The sequence below is a fragment of the Oryzias latipes genome (genome assembly GCF_053564925.1).
Source record: "Oryzias latipes strain Hd-rR chromosome 1 unlocalized genomic scaffold, Olatipes_Hd-rR_3.1 chr1_Y".
In the NCBI taxonomy this organism is placed as follows: Eukaryota; Metazoa; Chordata; class Actinopteri; order Beloniformes; family Adrianichthyidae; genus Oryzias; species Oryzias latipes.
The window spans coordinates 11,563,783-11,583,363 of record NW_027616335.1 but is presented as its reverse complement, the minus strand read 5'-3'; the positions used below and the strand labels follow the sequence as shown (position 1 = coordinate 11,583,363).

Sequence of the window (19,581 nt, the reverse complement as noted above, 5' to 3'; positions counted from 1 at the left end):
CAGTGTTGTGACGGAGGATTTTGATGCTTGTGCGTGTCCCAATGGCACACGCAGGCAAGCGAACGGGCACAAACACACACACAGGTGCTTGTGTTGTGCTCCTTGCTTCTTACTTCTGTCAATCCCAGCCTTCACACACTTGCGCTGACTACATTTCCCCTCACTTTCTGCCCTTTTTCTATTTGCCCACCATTTCTGTCACTCCAATTGTCTTGTGTTTGAAGCACCCTACTGTATGTGTGTGGAATTGTTTCAAAGGGGGAGAATAAAGGAGAAATGAGGCCAGTAACAGAGGAGGCTCATGTGCTGTACGCGTGAAAGGGAGAAGAGTGGGTTTTTATCCTGGAGCAAGATATAGTAACTATGCTCTATCTACCGTCAAATGGGCTTCCTGCGCTCCCGCAGGACACAAAGAGCCCAGAGAAATCATCTTTCTCCTTTTGTTATCCTCCTTTTGTGGTTTCCTGCAGCAACTCTTTGTTTTTCTAACTGCTAAACTTGGGGCTCAGTGCAAACCCGCGTTCAGTTATCAGATCGGGTTATTGAAGAATTGATTTGAAATGAAATCTCTGGTATGTTTACATGATTAAAAAAAGGTGGCGATGATTACATGTGCTAAAAATTACCGATTTTTAGGAGATAAAATGCTTTTTCAAAGGTTTTTCTTTCACCAAACGTAAACATTTCATAATATATTATATTTATAACAGTTAAAGCAACAACTTATCAACAAAGTTGCTTTTAATTATGTAATTTTCCTTGTTTTTTTCTGTTTGAAAATTGTGCACTTTAATTTGCTTTTTTTTAAATGGTATTATCTTTGTTTTAGTCATGTATGTTGTGAGCTATCCACCCTGTCACGTCACTTAAAGTTTGAGTTTCATTTCTGTCATTTGGCCTGAGCATATATGTGTCTTGTTTTTGGTAGTGATGGGCAAACAAAGCTTTATGAAGCATTGAAGCCTTTCATCGGTTCACTTCAGCGCAAAGCTTCGTGAAGCTTTGTTTGTTTTAGTAGGACATAAACTTACGCAAAAACGTCAGTTGGTAAGAATTGTATCAGCAAAATAAAGAGGTGTGCAAAATATGCATGTAACTGCTGTATACTTCGTATATACTAGTATGGGAATAATTATTTGGATATGATGAAAATGGAAACGCTAAGATGAGGATGGTACAGTTGGTGTATGGACAATGATTTAGCTGTTATATGGGACTATGATAAAGGGGCATATCATTGGTTATAATTGAAATCAACAGTCTCTCCTCTGTGGCAGGTCCATTGACTGTAAATGAGAACTGGCCTAGTTGACACCCCCCCCCCCCCCCCCCCCCTCGCATTCCAAACAGGAAGTACCTGCTGACTCCAAGAAGCCAAAATCTCATAGACTTCTATTGGGACATCTATTACTCTGATTAACCATTCTTACTCTACTTCCTGTTCTTAACATGTTTTTGCTAATCCTAACGTTTTCTTTCATGAAATTTGGTCTTTAGTGCAAGTTATTCAAGTTGACTTATTTTCGTTTGAGTCGGAAGTAAACCATTTTCTATGGGTGATGTCACACTTTCATATACAGTCGATGGACTGGTCCTAAGCGATTACGTTTTTAAAAAATACCTCTCCTATTTTGGAAAATACCTGGTTAAAGGGAAAAGAGGAGGCGAGAGACAAGATTGCTGATGCTAACTTCTACAAAATGGACAGATTTGTGGGATCTCCTAAATCTCCAAACTTTCTGTCGCCATGTTTAAGAAAATGTATTAAGATGTATCCAGAGGACCCCACCCTTACATTGACGTGTTCTCCCTACCATGACAAAGGTAGAAAGATTTCATGTAATCCATGGACACCAGTGAAGATCACAAATCATTGAAGAAAAAAGGTTTGGGTCCAAATGACCCCACTCCCAATGTTAAAGTGCCTTGGATAGCACAAGGGTTAAACGTGAATTTTTGCCACCAGCTCCTGTTCTTAGACTCCAGATTTTCTGTAAAAAAGTGATGGAAAAACTTGGCGGCACTTGCAGAGTGAGTCCATATTGCTCAGAGGGAGCTCCATCAAGAGATTTCTCAATATCCTGAATCATGAGTGATCCTGCTGGGGTGAAAACAGGAACCGAAAGACACATCATTCTAGTCAGGAAGTGGCCTCCGAAATGGTTCAGATGTCAGAGATTGTTCCCCTTTTTCTGTTTGAGAGAATACCTTTGCTTTGGAGCAGGTCAGCTGACATGAAAAAATTGTTTATAAAATAAAAGAAATAGTGGATAAAAAGACAAGAGGTGTATAATCAAATGCATCTGACAACTTCTGCAGGGTTTCTAGCTTTTCTAAATCTTTTCCAATTGCAAAAAAAAAAAGAAAAAAAGAAAAATCCTTCCTGCAGGCTCGTCTACCCCCCAAATGGAAGGTAACTCAACGATCACAAAGCTTATCAAGCTCCAAATAGGTGAAGGAATTAAATTCAGATTATCAGGACAATCATTTGGTGTGGTTATTCAAACTGTTTTCCAGGAATTGTGCGTGGAGAAAAAGCTTTTTGGAACACATTCTGCGTGTAAGCAGCATGAAAATGCATTTTGGATGTCAGATTGCAATCGCCTCAGACCGCTGAGAGTTTTTGCTTCTGCAGTTTTTTGGTTGTGTCCACGTGAATTTACGAGAAATTCTGATAAACTGTTTGAACTGCAAACAAATCAAGTTATTTTATAAAAAGCAACCTTGACAGAATCCGAGGAAAATGGAATTTTTAAATATCAAGACAAACAAAAGGAAAACAGTAATTCTACATTTTTTTCTAGCCAGAATTAAAATGAAATGTTAAATGAAAGGTACAAATATTTAATGTTATTTCATATTTTGCCACTATAGTAATTTTTCAAAATTCCAGCAATGAAAAGAAAAAATACCAAGTAAAGAAGGTGCCTCAGATATATTAATGAGTAGTATTTGTCATCAGTAATGTTTACCCACATAAAGAAATCACTGAACTGGATCCATAAAGAATGTTTTGTCTTATTTTGAAAGATACTAAAGTGAGTGGGACGTTTAATTAGCAAGAGCTGAATTTGTAATTTGTGTTATTTAAGTCTTTGTGAATCAGAAGTAGATGAAAAAATGCTGTTTGGAAAAAAAATTTTATTTGTGACTTAGACAATAAAATATGGCTGGGTAACTCTGATATTGCTAACCATTTTTGTTGGACCAGTAATGTTAGGCTAGGGTTGTGTTGGGCTGTGAAATAGCGTGTAAAGAGATGAATGATGGGAAGTGGAGACGGGCTTACTGCTGGTGCTCTCACAACACAGATTATAAGGATTTTGGATTAAAATAGCATAATCTTTATTTATAGACCACCAGATCAAACGATCATCGGCGTAGGTCTTTATCAGGCAGTCCTTCTTCAAACAACTGTTCTCACAACCTTGTCTTTTTACACACTTGAATGATTTCATGTAGCAAAAAAAAAATAAAGTTCACACAGTCCTGAAGCTAACTGTGGGATTGCAAATGCATTTTAAATGTTGATTTGAGAAGCTTTTTGTGCGTCACTCACTCTTAGACACTTCTTTCAGCTCATGAGGATTAGTTCCCAGCTCTCGTTTGTTCTGTAATTATATAGTTCCTCAAGACATCGGAATTGTAGCACATTCACTCGTGACACAAATGTACACTTACGACATTATTTTTCTTTCTTTGGCATGTGCTTGCAGACATGTGCACACATCACCACAGTTGTACAACGGCGAGCACGTGCATGCACCAACAGCCCTATCAAACCAGTCAGTCAGGGAGGTTTTTGTGAAAGGGGGGAGACGGAGAGAACAGAGATGAAGTGAAGGGAGTTCTGACAAAGTGAAAAAGATCAGAGACATGACAACATTAGCACCCACTGTAGCAGCAGCACCAGCACCACCAGCAGCAGCAAGGCCCTCTCTTTCTCTTTCTCTGTCTACCACAGCTCCGCTTTGTTCTAAAAAAGTTTGTTTGTGTACAGTGTGTGCGTGTTTGTGTGCTTGTACATTGCAAGGAAGCGAGACCAGCGGGTAAGACGGCATCCAGGCCACTGTCTTGTTTTGATGTGGTCAGGCTAATTAAAGAAAAGCAGAGAAAACAGAACGAGTATGGAAAAAAATAAGTGTAATTGTTTTGGTTCTTGGAGAGATGGACGTGTTGGAGACATGAGGGAGTCTTTTTTGGATCCGACACAAGCTACTGGCTCAGAAAGGCGGGTGACGTCAGCGTCAGCTTTGCTGGGGATGGAGGGATTGAAGGAGAAGCAGAGGGAGGCTGTAGATGACGCCCTGAGGGAGGCAGGGAGGAGAAAAGGTATTAAGGAGGGAGAGAGAACAGGAGAGAGAGGGAGCGGATGCAGCAGTACCAGGCCTCCCACATATATCTGGGTTTGAATTTGGAAACTGCGGCTAAGTGGGTTTAAGACGGTTGAAGTGACAGAAAAGAATGACAGTCGGAAGTAGAAACAAAGAAATGGAAGAAGCCTGGAGATATTATTTCCTAGGAGGGAAGGGCAAAAAAAACTACTGTCAAAGAAAAAAGCAGAGTTGCATGGCCCGCAAGTACCAACCCTCACTGGCTGAATGAATGCTTCAGGCCCTTCAAACACCCCTTACTCCCCTCTACCAGACAGCTACATGGAAGAAAAACAAATAAACACAATTTTCAAAATGGCGGCTTTTCTGTTGGTTACGACAGAGTTTTAGAGATAGTTTACAGACAAAAACATTTTTTTCTTAGATGACGAGATTTAAAGTTGTAAATCTTTGAGAAAAAAGTTGTACATTTACGAGAAAAACCACCAAAGTTGTCTGTTTATCGGAGCCTTGCTTGAAGATGAAAGATGTGGAGCAGTTTGAGAAGCTTTATTTCCAGTTAGATTTCAAAAACAAAGAAATCCGGAACTCAAAATCAGATTATTGTCAGTGTAGCCGTCTTTCCGGGCTTCGGTGTCGATAAAGCAGAGTTTCCAATGTAAAATAAAGAGCTCAGAGACACGTTTGGGTGTAGAGGACCGCTACTTTATCCTGCCATCATCATTAACACAACCCAAAAGTCCATTTGTCTCATTACGTCATGAACCTGTCTGTCATGCCCAGAACACAGAAACAGTGTTACACACGTCCCCTCCTCCAGATGAAACGTCTCATTTCAATATAAAACAACAAAGATGAATGAAAATACTGTAGTCTATTAGCATAAAAAATGCCAAAAAGTGCTCCTCCTCAGACAGAGACGTCAAACAGACTTAGAGATCTTGGTTTCATGGAGGAAGAAAGGATTGAAGTGGACAGCTGCAGGGACACCGATGTCTTCATCAACGGCCTGAGATCCTGCAAACCACCTATCAATAAATAAAACATTAATAAATCGTAAATCAAACAATTAGATTCCAAACATTTTTAACGCTATCAATCATTCAGCTTACCTGTTCAATTAAGTTTAGTCGGTCTGCTCTGCTGCTGCGCGGCGTTCACTTGCTGCTGTACTGTATGCTGACTTTCACTTTAATCTCGTAAATTTATGACTTTAAATCTCGTAATATCACTTTTTTTTCTTTTTTTTTGGTGGCCCTAAATCTCTATCATAGTCAGTTTGATCTCCATAGCAACCCTCTTATTCTTTGGTCGCCTGAGGCTGATGAACAGATCCGTGTCATTTTTAGAAGAATCGGCTGAAGTAAGTTTTGGAATTTCACACTAAGGTTTTTTGTCAACCACGGCCGCATTCCTAATATTTACATACCGTCATAGTGTTTCATTCAGCTTGAGCCAAAGATTTACTTAATAATATTTCACAATAATCACAATTAAAAAATGTGCTAACAACAAAGGAACGATTTAGAAATGTCGTGAAAATCACTCAAACCAAAGTTTTCTTTTTTCCATATTGTGCTCGAATCTTTGTCCTTGTAGTCCAGGAATGCTGTGGGTCAGAATTAGTGATTATCTTCCCTTAGAGAATGTGGGAATGATTAAAAAAATGAAGATATTGCAGACAATATAGATACATAGAGAGAATGAGTGCACGGAAGATCACGTCAAATCATTGCTCTCTAGTCTTTATTTAGTCAATAACCTTCAGTGCTTCATGACTCAGCCATGATGCCCATTTGCAGTGTCATAAAGCAGAAATACATTGTGCCACATTGTGACAAAAGTGCGTCAAGAACTTTTTCGTTTAGCATCTTCAATTCCAAGTTGTGGTTGGGTTAGTTGGCTCTGCAACAACAACCATAATCAATTGGCAGCAAATTTTCCTCATAAATCAACGGCATCTGCATTATGATGCAGGGCATGCGCTTGTTCTGGAGGTGGTGACAGATGCAAGAAGCAATAACACAGCTAAGAGCAGCGCAGGCAGATGTTAACATGATTACTGTGTGAAATGCATTAAAGCGCCTCTTTCTAGTCTTCGTATGGGCGCGCTCGCTATGCAGTGTAAAAGATGACCCAGTTTGGGAGGGGAGTTTGATCAGAGCTGCACGCATGCGGACGCATCGCAGAAATCGAATGAAAAGGAGAGGAAATGTCTTTTTCATTTGAGCTTAGCTTGGCTGCGGATTCCACGACACCAGACTGCAATGCTGGTCTGAATGCACACACTGTCGAAAAGAAATTTCACTCATATTTGATTTGAATTTATTCCTGCAGTGCTTCTTTTTTCAGTACTTGTGTCAAAAGTGGCGGGCAGGAGCGAGGTCAGTCTAGTGCAGTGCAGTGTGGCTTTTTTACCTCTCCATTGTAGCTCTCTGATTAAAGAAATGTTTTTGATATATTTTTCAGACTGCACGGCGCATCAAGCAAAACAAAACAGCCAAACTTTATTCAACTCACAAACACTTGAAGCACAGTGTGTACCACTCCATCATGTTGCTGACTACAGTACCCATAATCCTCCAGCAATCCATCAAGCAGGGCAGCTTCACAGTTAACTGAAGTCGAACAAAAACCTTTTGACATATTTTTGAGTGCTGTAGACCACAGAAAATTAGTTTGAAGTAAGTAAGCACAACCAGAATTTATACTTATGGCGGACCAGATTACAAGGTGGAATGTTTATTTTTTAAAACAGTTTAAGGATTTTAAGTTATGGTCTAAAATAATCACTCAATTAGCTCTAATTTAAGTTTAGATACATTTATGACTTTCTGGCTGAGATGCATCACAAACATTAACATAAACTGTGCATATTTGTTTTTGTTTTTTATCACTGTTGACATCGGACTACCTACTATTACATTTGCTTCAGTGGGATGATCTTATGTGGGACAGGATGTCTTTTATTTTGAAAATAAATCATATTGATATTTATCTTAAAAGTAACAAATACAAAGAAGAACCTTTTTTCTCTATAAGGCGACAGACGAGTTTCAACTGCATTGTCTTTTGTGAGAAATCAACCTGAATGACTCTTTAAGTGTTATAGCTTATAGTTCAGTGGTCTAGTGTTTCAGCAGTTTTTTTTTTTCAAAAAATCCAACGTAAGTTTCATTAAAAAAAAACAAAAATGGAAGCGATGCAGGTAATTAGAGGTTTTGCTGAATAGTTTTTACCTAAATGTTTGTAGTGTGCCAGCTTTTCCAACAAAATTAAGGTTTAATAATAATAATTAAATTAAAGGAAAATAAAGCCAGACCATCTAGAGTGACAGAGCATAATGATAAAATATTTGCCATCTCTTTAAAAAAGGGAAATATGTGATGATACGGAGGAGAAATGTGACTCATTTGAGCAGAATTTGCAGGAGGAATTTAATTAAAACATTTTTTCATGTTGATGGTTTTTCCCTAATATGCTTTTTTATTATTATTTTTAATGTCTACTTTTCTCAGGTCTTTGCACTTTCATTTAGACCCCCCACCCCCTACCCATATACACACACACACACCTTAATAAAGAGACACTTGAAGAAACCCCTCCAGCCAGGTTTCTTTGTTCTCTCAGAAGTGAGGTTTTCTCACCTCAAAGTCAGGGTGTGGAAATAATTAAAACGCTGCTCGTGCCTGTGGCTGAACCTCCAAACACTAGAAGTGTAACACTTAGCTCAGCTCACTTGTCTATTTGTGTAATGACATCAAAAGTGGTGAAGGCTTTTCAAGCTGGGAAATATGGGGCTTCATTAACAGGAAGGGGGGGCCTTTTTGTGCTCTGATTCGCCGCTGCACCCCGGCTAGTTGTGTCTGCTGGTGGGTGTTGTGAGCGAAGTTGTGACAGGATGTCAGTTTTATGCCCCCCCCTACCTTTAGTCCACGAGTTGCACTGGTGACAGGTGAGTGATGATAAAGGCACTGGGGCAAGAAATTAAAAAGCACAGAGGCGAGAAAGCAAAATGAGGGAGGAGAAAGGAGAAGGAGGGGGGCGTGTGTTGTTATTAAAATATGACAGACATATTCTAATAAACATAGTTTTTAAGTTTCACGCCCCCAATTAAGTCCTCAAAGTGGTCTGAAACTGACACCGAAAGTGCCCAGTAGGCCAGCGTGAGCTTTAAATTTCTATGGAAATAAAGTCAATCCGACTGCAAATAATATTTTATCTATCTATCTATCTATCTATCTATCTATCTATCTATCTATCTATCTATCTATCTATCTATCTATCTATCTATCTATCTATCTATCTATCTATCTATCTATCTATCTATCTATCTATCTATCTATCTATCTATCTATCTATCTATCTATCTATCTATCTATCTATCTATCTATCTATCTATCTATCTATCTATCTATCTATCTATCTATCTATCTATCTATCTATCTATCTATCTATCTATCTATCTATCTATCTATCTATCTATCTATCTATCTATCTATCCATCCATCCATCCATCCATCCATCCATCCATCCATCCATCCATCCATCCATCCATCCATCCATCCATCCATCCATCCATCCATCCATCCATCCATCCATCCATCCATCCATCCATCCATCCATCCATCCATCCATCCATCCATCCATCCATCCATCCATCCATCCATCCATCCATCCATCCATCCATCCATCCATCCATCCATCCATCCATCCATCCATCCATCCATCCATCCAGGCAAAAATCAAATCTGTGGAAACCCCTTTTCATCATCTCATGCTTTCTTTGTCTGTTTTCATGCAGTCTTCATTTCAACTATTTAAATCATTTATTCTCAACCAGAACTCCAATTGAGACAAAGTGGCGCTTCTGCGCGAAGCAGAAGCATTTTGAGATATTGCATATATCTATCTTGATAACATACAAGCACCAGTCTTCCCCCAATCCAAAATTAAAGCACCTTTGACAGTGAGAAACATCCTCAACCTGAATTACACCCACACATAAATTTGATGTGTGTTTTTGTAGCCATATACAAACTACATACATTCATGTAAACATATACACTCAGTCTGAAAACTAATAGCGTGCTACCTTATAATAGTTTTAGTGCTAGCAGGAGTGAGAAATACTTACATTTAGTGTGTCAGAGGAGAGGGCCCCCCTGATGATTAGATCTAATTATCTGGAGTCTGGGTCAAAATACTGTTAAAGACATGGGTTATTGTTCTCGCTGCACACACACCCCAGGAGTGTCCTTGTGAGACAGGTTTTTTAGTATCCATAATGGGCCACCTTGTGTACAAGTGAACTCAATGATTCCATTACTGTAATGTCCACTCTAGAAGCACCAGTGAGGGTTTATTGTCTGCCACATTAACAACAATAAGGGTTCTCTATCACAGACGACTCTTGAGCTTCAGGATGAATAAGGGAACTTCTAAGTATGTAACTAATGATAAACACTTGAGGGCCATGGATCAGGTAGTGCAAAAACATTCCCAATTATGTAGTCACAATGCACTATGTAGTTACATCAGACACAGGAATTTGTCAAATACTAAAATAGACATAAAAAAATCCTAAAATGACAAATACTAAGAAAATCTGAGCTCTGACTGATGATAAAAGGTGGGGCAACCAAAAGACAGGAAGTAAATTGATTTAAATACCCTATGGTTGTGTCCAAATCCTTCCCTACTCATCACATAGCGCACTATATAGTGTGTTCGCCATTTTGTAGTTCTGTCCGAATTAACGATTCCAAAATCGAGTGCCGTAGAAATTTCCCAGAAGTCAGGGTGCATCGATGCTCACTAGATCGGCGAATATAGACCACAATGCATTGTGCTGGAACAATTTCTTGCCCAAAAAATATATTTATATGTATTTTTTCTAAATAAACCATTAACGTTTTTATCTTCAGAAGACAGTGGACTGATAAATAATCGTCACAAAGCGCTCATATCAATTAGATTTCAACTTCGTGAAATCAACGACGTCATGTCCGCTGTTTAAATAAAAATGAAAAAAGTAGTGAGCATGAGGTCCGAATTGCTTTTAAAATTCAGGACACTACATAGTCTCACACTATGTTGTTTTTTAGTAGTTCGGGGTTAAGGCGGGATTCGAACAGAGCCTACGACAAAGTGGCGAACACCTTTAGTTCACTAAGTAGGGAGTCAAATTCAAACTTTATTCATAAAGCACTTTTCACACAGCAGCAACAAAAAGGGCTTAACAGGTTTAAAACAATTGAGAATAAAATGATAAAACACACAGGAAGCCTTAAAATCTCTCGCCCCCTTCACACCCAACAAAATGAGATGTAAAATGATATGAATAAAGCCCAAAGTGTAAATAGAAACCGGCGTTAGCATACCTTCTCCTGCAGGCTAAAAAGACACAGAAAAAAAATATCATAATATGCCATGAAGAGAGTCAGTCTCTTAGAAAGTCAGAGCTATCATAAGTTTATGGTGGTTATTAATATGGATGTCATCTCTCTCAAACTGACTGTGTGGTAATGGGATTCAGCTCTTGCTAGCAGCGGAGTAAGTGGGGAGGTGAAGCAGATTGTTTTAGGGGACAGAGACAGGGAGGCCAGATTAGCAAAGCTACACTGTAATTTTTAACAACCTCCTCTTCTTTTTTTGGGCTAAAGCAGGGTGAGGCACATAAGGCTGACATCGTGACAGTTAAGCTAGAACATCTGTTTCTTCTAGACCGAATATACATTTTTTTTTTTTTTGTCTCCATGCAGGGTGTGTGTACACGCTTCTGCTAGCCAGGAATTCTGTTTGGAGTTTGTAATAACAAAGACGTCGGCGAAATAATAACTGTTTGTATAATTAAAAGACGTCTGCAGAGAGTTTGGACAAGATAATTTTTTTTGAACTGTCATGGCACTATCTGTCGTGTCATAGCTGTCATAACTCCTAACTTTGCGCATGAAAAGAAAAGACAACATTCATCATCTTTTCTTTGTTACTTCCTCGCGATTAGCAATCACCTCAGTACAGTTAAAGGTGTGCTCTGTCATTGCAAAGTACACAAAACATGCCAGTTTTTAAACACCAACTCCAATCATCTCTTGAGCTCTTTTAAAATCGTTCCCAGTGGTCTTTTAAAAACGCTTTCGTTTTCGAAAACATACACTCTGTCCAATTTTTTTCCCTACTCACTACATAGTGCACCATATATTTTCTATTTTGTAGTTCTGTCCGAATCTACAATTCCTAAATCGAGTGCCCTAGAAAATTCCCAGAAGTCTCTGCGTAAAACCAGTGTGCATTGATGCTCACTAGATTGTAGAATATAGAACACAATACATTGCGTCGGAACAGTTTTTGCCCAAGAAATGTATTTAAATGTATATTTTTTATAAACCATCAACACTTTTATTTTCAGTAGACAGAATATTCGTAAATGATCGTTGCAAACGCTCATATCAATTAGATTTTCACTCTGTGAAAGTGAGCATGGTGTCTGAATTGCTTTTAAAATCCAGGGAACTACATAGTCCCGCACTACATCGTTATTAGTAGTTAGGGGTTAGGGTGGGAATTTGGACATAGCACAAGTTTCTGCAGAGCGGGAACAGTTTATAGGAATTTGACTCTGAGTTGTGGCCGGGACCGTTGGCGCAGAAAAATACCGCCCCCCCTTTCCATCTCCGTTGCTGAGAGTTCTCTGTTTACACGCTCTCCCACTAGCTTACAGCCTCTCACACCCCAAACCTAGCATTACTGGTGTGACAAAAACGGCAAGCAAAGGAGCAAAGACGTACAAGGATCTAGTCATTGCCTAGTGAATGCATTAGAATGGAGCAGAGCAGGGAGTTTATGGGCCGGCCCGAGTATTTACTGCGTAACAAAGAAGCTGTTTTTCAAACGGCATATTTTCATCTGCTTTTGGTTCACGGCAATAAAGAAATACTCAGAAATCCAATATTAAACTGGAATTTTCCCAAATCATCAAAAAATGATGTAGGAAAAACATGACTTTCCTCAGAGTGGGTCTTTACGAAAATGATAAAAATGTTTTTGGTTTGAGTCTGTCCAAAAACCCCTCCAATTATCAAATATATAATTTGAAAGCTGTTGCTACTTAATGAAATGTTGTTGTACAAAAGAATGGACTTTGTCAGAAAGATGCTAACCTTGCAAGTATACGTTAAGAAAAGACATTTCTTGGCTTTTAATTCCCTCTTTTCTTTCATTATTAATGTTTATCAGCATGTCATTGTATAGTGCATTCATGTTTTTGGATGGAAAACAAGTGGTCATATAACATTTTAAGCAAAAATGTTGAGGTTCTTTATCCACATCCAATTTGCACAGTGTTGAGGTAATTAAGAATTAAGCATAAAGATAAATCATGTGATGATTACTAAATAATTATCTAAATATCTTAATAATAGATGTATTCTTTTTTTAATCAGAGACTTTGTGTTACAGTTGTAAAAGTTAGTATTGGTTAGGATTTAATTATAAGAAAAATAATTTTGTCAGATTTACTAATTAAAATAATTTATTTTACTTTGCTTTAAAATATTACAGTACTGAGAAGTTCCCTGGCAATATAACTTTTTACGTTTTCTTTTAAATATAAACAACTTTCTGTGAATGTGTCTGTACATCTCACTCTAGAAAATCACTTTTAACATAACTTTTTCTTTTAAAAAATTATAAGAAGTGTATTGTATTCACATTTAACTCCTATTCTCTTGATAGATGCAACAACCGTACGCAGTGTGCAGTCGTGGCCGGTCCTGATGTTTTTCCTGATCCCTGTCCGGGCACGTACAAGTACCTAGAAGTCCAGTACGAGTGTGTCCCTTACAGTAAGTACTTCTATTTATTTTTTCTTCCCGTTCTTTCTACATTTCCACCTTTTTTTGTACATATAAAGTATTTGCTTCAGTATTTTGACCGGGCTACAACATTCTGTAGAGTCTGAACATTCATTTCACACACGGTGGCGCAGTGGTTAGCGCACGTGCCTCCCAGCAACAAGGCCCCCCGTTCAAGACCCGGCTTTAGGACCTGAACCAGAACATTAATAGGGGACCTTTCTGTGTGGAGTTTGCATGCATGGGTTTTCTCCACTTCCTCCCACCGTTCCAAAAAATGCTTCATAGTTCAATTGGTCACTCTAAATTGTCCCTAGGTGTGAATGGGAGTGTGTGAAAGACTAGACCACAGGTGTCAAACTCAAGGCCCGGGGGCCAAATGTGGCCTGCCATGTCATTTTATGTGGCCCGCGAGAGCATAACAGTTTTTAATTTCTTCAAATAAAATATAAAAATTGGTGTGTATTTATTCATATCGAATCAGATTTGAAACATCGGATTGGGCAACTATACATTAGGACTTAAACACTGTCCTGACAGAATCAAATGTGAAAGGATTTATGCTAAAGTGACAAGGAAACATATGTTTTCTATGCAACTTTAATTGTCACATTAAAAAGTTATAAATAAATAAATGAGTTATTTAACATTAAGGGGTAGTTATGTTTATCTTTCGTTGCATTTAGTTACATGTATAAGTTATATCTGGCCCTTTGAAGACAGCCGCTATGCTGATGTGGCCCTCAGTGAAAATGAGTTTGACACCCCTGGACTAGACTGACCCTGCGACAGACTGGCGACCTGTCCAGGGTGTACCCTGCCTTCGCCCGCAAGTGGCTGGGATACGCTCCGGCTGCCCCGTGACCCCCGAAAGGGATAAAACGGAGGAAGATGAATTAATTAATTCACTGGGGAGGTCAGAATGTGTCTAAAAGTAAACAGGATAAGAAAGACAAATGAAAGAAAGTAAGATAACCTTTAACTAAATTATGAGGTTGGAAGTTCTGCATTCAGTACAGGATCCTTTTTTTTTTCTTCCCTGCATGGTTTTAGTAAGTTACACTAGTTTTCCAAGAAAAATAGGTCACATTCTACTTTATAGTGAATGCCAAACATATTTATGCCCCTAATGTGATGCCATACGCAATTTTTAACATAACAGTTTGGATAAAAGTAAATGCATAATGCAATTCTGTGTTTATTGATTAACAGTGAAATGAAATGTGTGTTTTAATTTAAACATACATTATGGAGTTGACCTAAATAATTGATGACCCGCAACACTAGCTGTTAAAAATTGATAATTGCTTGTTTCTAAACTTCTATTTTATTAAAGTTATATTAAAATGTATAGTATTTCTAAACTTTTACCTTTGCCTATCATAATAATAAAACAGAAGGTTATGCATCATATAGTACATATAATATAATCATCTGGTGGATACATTCATAGAGAAAGCATCAAAAATAAACAATATTGGATCAATTGAAACAACTTTTTTTTCAATAAAGGGTATTTTCATTAAGCTTGATTATTCCATTGATACCAACATTTTGCTATGGATTGCTCTGTAAATTCTCACAGTTGTATAAAAGAAAAACATAAAAAGAAAAGAAAAGAAAAGCAGAGAAGAACTCAGATGATGGCTCCTTCTGTCCAAAATGTAAGACAGTTGTTGACATTTTCACCATTCATGTAAGTTTATGGGATGACTATAAAAAAATCTATGAACTAGATATGGTTGTGTACATCACCTAATAAACCATAGAAAAGTCTCATTTATCAAACTCCCATTGATCTTAAAGCCATATCATACAGCCACTATATACATTTTGCACATGTACATAATTGTGTAATTCCAAAGAAAGTTGGATTTTTAGTCAAATCTGCAACCAAACTCCGGTCTGGGGTCAAAGTAGGATCAGCTTAAAAATAAAAATTAAAAAGAGATTGTACAATTACCAGGACATGATTTCCCATGATTCTCAAAGAGGTTATGGTTATGCTCCAGAACAATGTCTGTTCATGTGCCAACCCACTCTGATGTACCAAACTTTGGGAAATCATTATCACCAAACAATCTCCTTTTGCGGTCTCCCCGTTTGGTTGATGTATTTTCAGCGCGACTTTGCTGTTAAACTGGTCAAGGAATCTCTTCTGTGCCGTGTTTTACGGAGACGTGGCACGTACAGCTTGCCGATGTTACATAAATCTTCATCCCGATTAGATTCTCGTTTTCATTCTAATACTGGACTTATTTTCTATGAAGGTTTAAACAAGAGAGAAACAACAAGAGAGAAAAGTGTAGAAAATGTGTAATGGGGAGTCGCCTCTGTCACCAAATGGGAAACATGTTCTGGTAGCCAATGAGCTCAAAGCCCCGCCCCCACATAAAAATAGGGTCACCTTAGCATCTAAAATTTGAAAAAAGTGAATTGAACCGGAAAACTGAGAATTGAAAGCAAAGAGGGAGGAACGAACAAAAAAGTTGAAAATACATATAAACGGTTTTTTTCACTTTGGTGACCATTTTAGGTTTAAATATTTTACTTACTTTATTTTAATTGTAGAGTTTTTGTTTTCAAATGTACAAATCTGGTTTTTCATTCACTTTAGACTGATCCTAATTTGACCCTATACACCGGAATCTGGAAACTCTATGCGAAAATGACAATCCAACATTCAAGATTCAAGATTCCTTTTATTTTTCATTGTCATTAAAACAATAAAATTGCATTTGGAGCATTGAAAATCCCCCTTATTATTTCAAAGCTGAGAAAAAAAACTCAGATTCACCAAATAAATACCCAATAAACAAATAACAGAAGTGCAACATCAGTACAAAAAGAAAAACAGCAAGGACTAATAAAAAAAAAGACCTTCAGGTGTTGAGTCAATAGCAGCTGGATGTTGATGTACAGCATCAACATCAAGATGTATATTAATAAAAATAGGGGGGGGGGGGATTACCTTTTTCTGTAAAATTCAGCAAAAATGTTTCCTCCAACATGGTCTTAAGTTTTGGCACGGCTGTCCACACAGACGGCCAAGGTGATCTCCCACACTGAAGCATTCAATTATGTCTGGTTAAACGGCTCTTGCCTGGCGTCTAGAATGACCAGCAGATTAAATAATAGAACTATCAGAGCCCTCTCTGGAGCAGATGGAAACACAACCTGATACCTGCTTAATGCCCTGCTAAGCAGACACACACACACACACACACACATACACGTGTGCATGCACGCCGCCACTGCACATACATGCTGGCATCAGAAAGTATCGATGCACTGTAGGATTTCACTGTTGCTTCGTTCAGGGGAGGCTTGTCTGCGCAAACTGTCTTTATCTTCAACGCTACTGTATGTCTGTTTGATAATGCGGCGCTGCTCGTTTCAGGAATTTATCACTGGGTGGGGGGGTGGAAAAAGCTTAAGATCAAAAGGGTGGTGGTGGTGGTGGGGTTGGGGGGGTTCTAGGGGATCTGATAAAGTCGGTCTGGGTAAGATTTTTCCCCAGCAAGAAACAGACAGCATCCCAGGGAAGGAAAGGACTCTAAGGAAAAAAAGAGAGCAGCTTTTGGCAGCGCATTAGCATCTTCTGTCCGAAGCGCTCAGCTGGATCGGGTAGCGCCAGGAAACCTTACCTGACTCCTGTAGGTGTGTTTGGAGAACTTCTTTACAACGTTACAGAGGGGAACATGTAATAAAAGATTAAAGAAATCCTGGTATAACTTGACACTTTTAGATAGTTTTGTCTGAAAATACCTCAACCTTGACATGGCACACTCCTTCAAAGGCCTCATATTGCAATTCGTCAAATATTTATGAAATCAATGTTCTTTAAAAACGTAATAATGTCTGAATCTTGGCCGGAGATTTGGCCGTCAACGATCAAACGGCGCACTTGACACAGCAGATCCACGCTGTCAACGGAAATGGTGCGAGGGGATATATTTTCTTGGACATTAAGTGGTGAAATATCTCTAAAATGTTGCCGTAAATCACATTACGATGATTCAATAAACAGCGGCGGTGCTCTGAAATATACGACAGTGCACTCAAAGTTGCCTTTTTAAGGATGTGTACGGGCTTGAATAAATCTTTATGAAGGCAAGTTAGGCTATTTTCTTTTTTGGTTATTTTTTTGTGTGAACTCAACTGTAATATCAAGGGACATCCATAACTCAGAGCGCACGTCCCCCGACGTTAAGCACACCGCTGCGCTGCTTGCTGGGTGTAAACACCTGACCCCTTAGCAATCGTCTCCGAGGGCGGTGTTGCTAATCACTGAGTAAGTGCATGGCAAGAAAATAAGCTGAACTCCACCGAGACCCAGCCGCACACTGCAAATGTAGTTACTTTTGCAGGGGAACGGCTGTTGCAGTCGAACTGGTTCAGTTCCCACTCTGCAAATATTGTAAACAAGTCTCAAAGAGGGCACAGGTAATTAAATCGTGTCTGCTTCTATTATTTTCTTCTTCTTCACATTTTCTTTCTATGCACATTTTGATGTTTTCAACACTTTTGTCTCGTACGAGTGCGAGGCGGCCGTGCGCCAAGCTAGCCAGCTAGCTCCTGCAGTAATTAGCCACCTGTGTATACGCTCTGATAGAACTGCAGGCTCTCTATAAATATCCATACATCCATTAACATCTGCTGTACAAAGTGCTTCTCTAAGGCAAATGTCATGCACAGATAGATTTAGATTCAGGAAGGGGAAAAAAAAAAAAAAGTGGGTGTAGTTCCAGTATCCGTCAAAGACAGGTAGCAACACGTGGGCTGGTGTCTATCGCCTCATCTTCATTCGGCGAGCCCTGCCTCTCGGAGCTGCTGTTGGGAAGCAATTAGCAATTATTAATCAGAAAAGCCAGTGATATGTTATGCAATACCCATGCAGTCTATTTTAGACAATAGGACTTGACTCAGTTGGAAAGCTAATTAAAAGATAAAATCCCCTTCTTCTCTGTCCAATTAAGGACTTCTGTCAGATACAAGCGTTGGGATAGCTTCATCACGATGACACGAGTGGAGCGGTTTCATGCACGTGTGTGTGCATGTAGTCTTGGAAACAGCTGCCCGCCAGCGTAATTCCTTCCTCACATGTGGATTATGTGAGTGTAAGCATGTTTGTGGGAGCAAACGACACGGACGGTTTCCAAGAGACGCCGGTGTAGGAGAGGAAAAGGCCGTTTGGTTTGGGTGGGGAAATGGAGAGATGAAATAATGAAATAGAATGGCAGGTTAGGATGGATGGATGGCGGGGGGTTACAGAACAATAGAAAAAAAAAAAAAAAATCCATCCGTGTCCAGAAATGACCTTGAGATTCAGCTGGGCTGAGCTGATTGGAGATCAGCGATAATCACGGGGAAGGATGCTGTTGCCCGTGGAAACGTGCCCCCCACCCCATCCTCAAGAACACACATCTCTCCTCGTAGACGAACACCTTCCTAATAAACCATACGTTTTCAATAAAAATGCTAATTATCTTTACACTGCAGCGTAGGCAGGTTAACACTCCTACCTTCTATCTATGCATATGTGTGTGGTTGTGTGTGTGTGTGCAAAAGAAGAAAGGGGTGGGGGGTTGTGATGGTATCCAGAGTACAGAGTGAGATCTGTGCTGCGCATTTTAATGAATAATTAGACGATTTTTAATAAATGTGAAACTAGACAAGGCAACAGATCTTTATTATTATTCTGCAAGTGTTTTACGTTCATTCAACGTCCCGCTCAGAATTAATGAGAACACTGTCTTTGTAGCTGCATAAGGTAACGCTGCAGTTTAAGTGATTTTGCAAATGATCTGTCAAAAGATACGGAATAAGATAAAAGCAGAACCTGACGCACACACACAAACACACACACACAAATGCTGTCTAGTTCCGATTCTCCCGGAATTAAGGACATTTTCCAGCAATTGTTTACCTCCATTTAGCAGTATCTAAAATAGCACTAAGGTAGAAGAAGACTTCCTAGTTTTTGCTTCAGCTATCCTTGAGAAAACCTTGGAAGTTCCAGCAGATGTCACACTGACATATATTACCCTTGTTGAAAGTTAGACGCTAAATAAAAAATAAAGAACGCCCGTGATCTATGAGCGGATTTGATTTCCTATCCTGTCCCGCAGATTAAAAAAAAGGGACACCTGAAAAATAAATTCCCGCAATAAGCCCGCCAGCAGAGACGTCTATTAATCTAGCGATGCACCGAGTTGCAGTACAAATTGAATGACATTTGTTTGACATTTTCTTTGCCATTTGGTACACTTGTTGCTGCCAGACTTTCATTTAAAATCTATTAGTTTCTGGCAACCTTGAACTCTCGGGGTTCTTGCCTGGTGTCTGCCAGTCGCTGTTGGAGGGCCTCGTGGGATTGCGAAGGGCCTTGC

The 19,581-nt window shown here is 39.0% G+C and overlaps 1 protein-coding gene across 13 annotated transcripts in view; it reads left to right on the top strand.

Moving 5' to 3' along the window:
* Positions 1 to 19,581, top strand: part of adgrl3.1 (adhesion G protein-coupled receptor L3.1) — a 179,735-nt gene that overhangs the window by 64,808 nt on the left and 95,346 nt on the right. For all 13 annotated transcript variants that reach the window (XM_078943683.1, XM_023956196.2, XM_078943686.1 and 10 more), the window contains one exon: positions 13,071 to 13,180. In XM_078943683.1, coding sequence (XP_078799809.1) covers positions 13,071 to 13,180 — 110 coding nt within the window. The remainder of the gene's footprint in view (positions 1 to 13,070; positions 13,181 to 19,581) is intronic.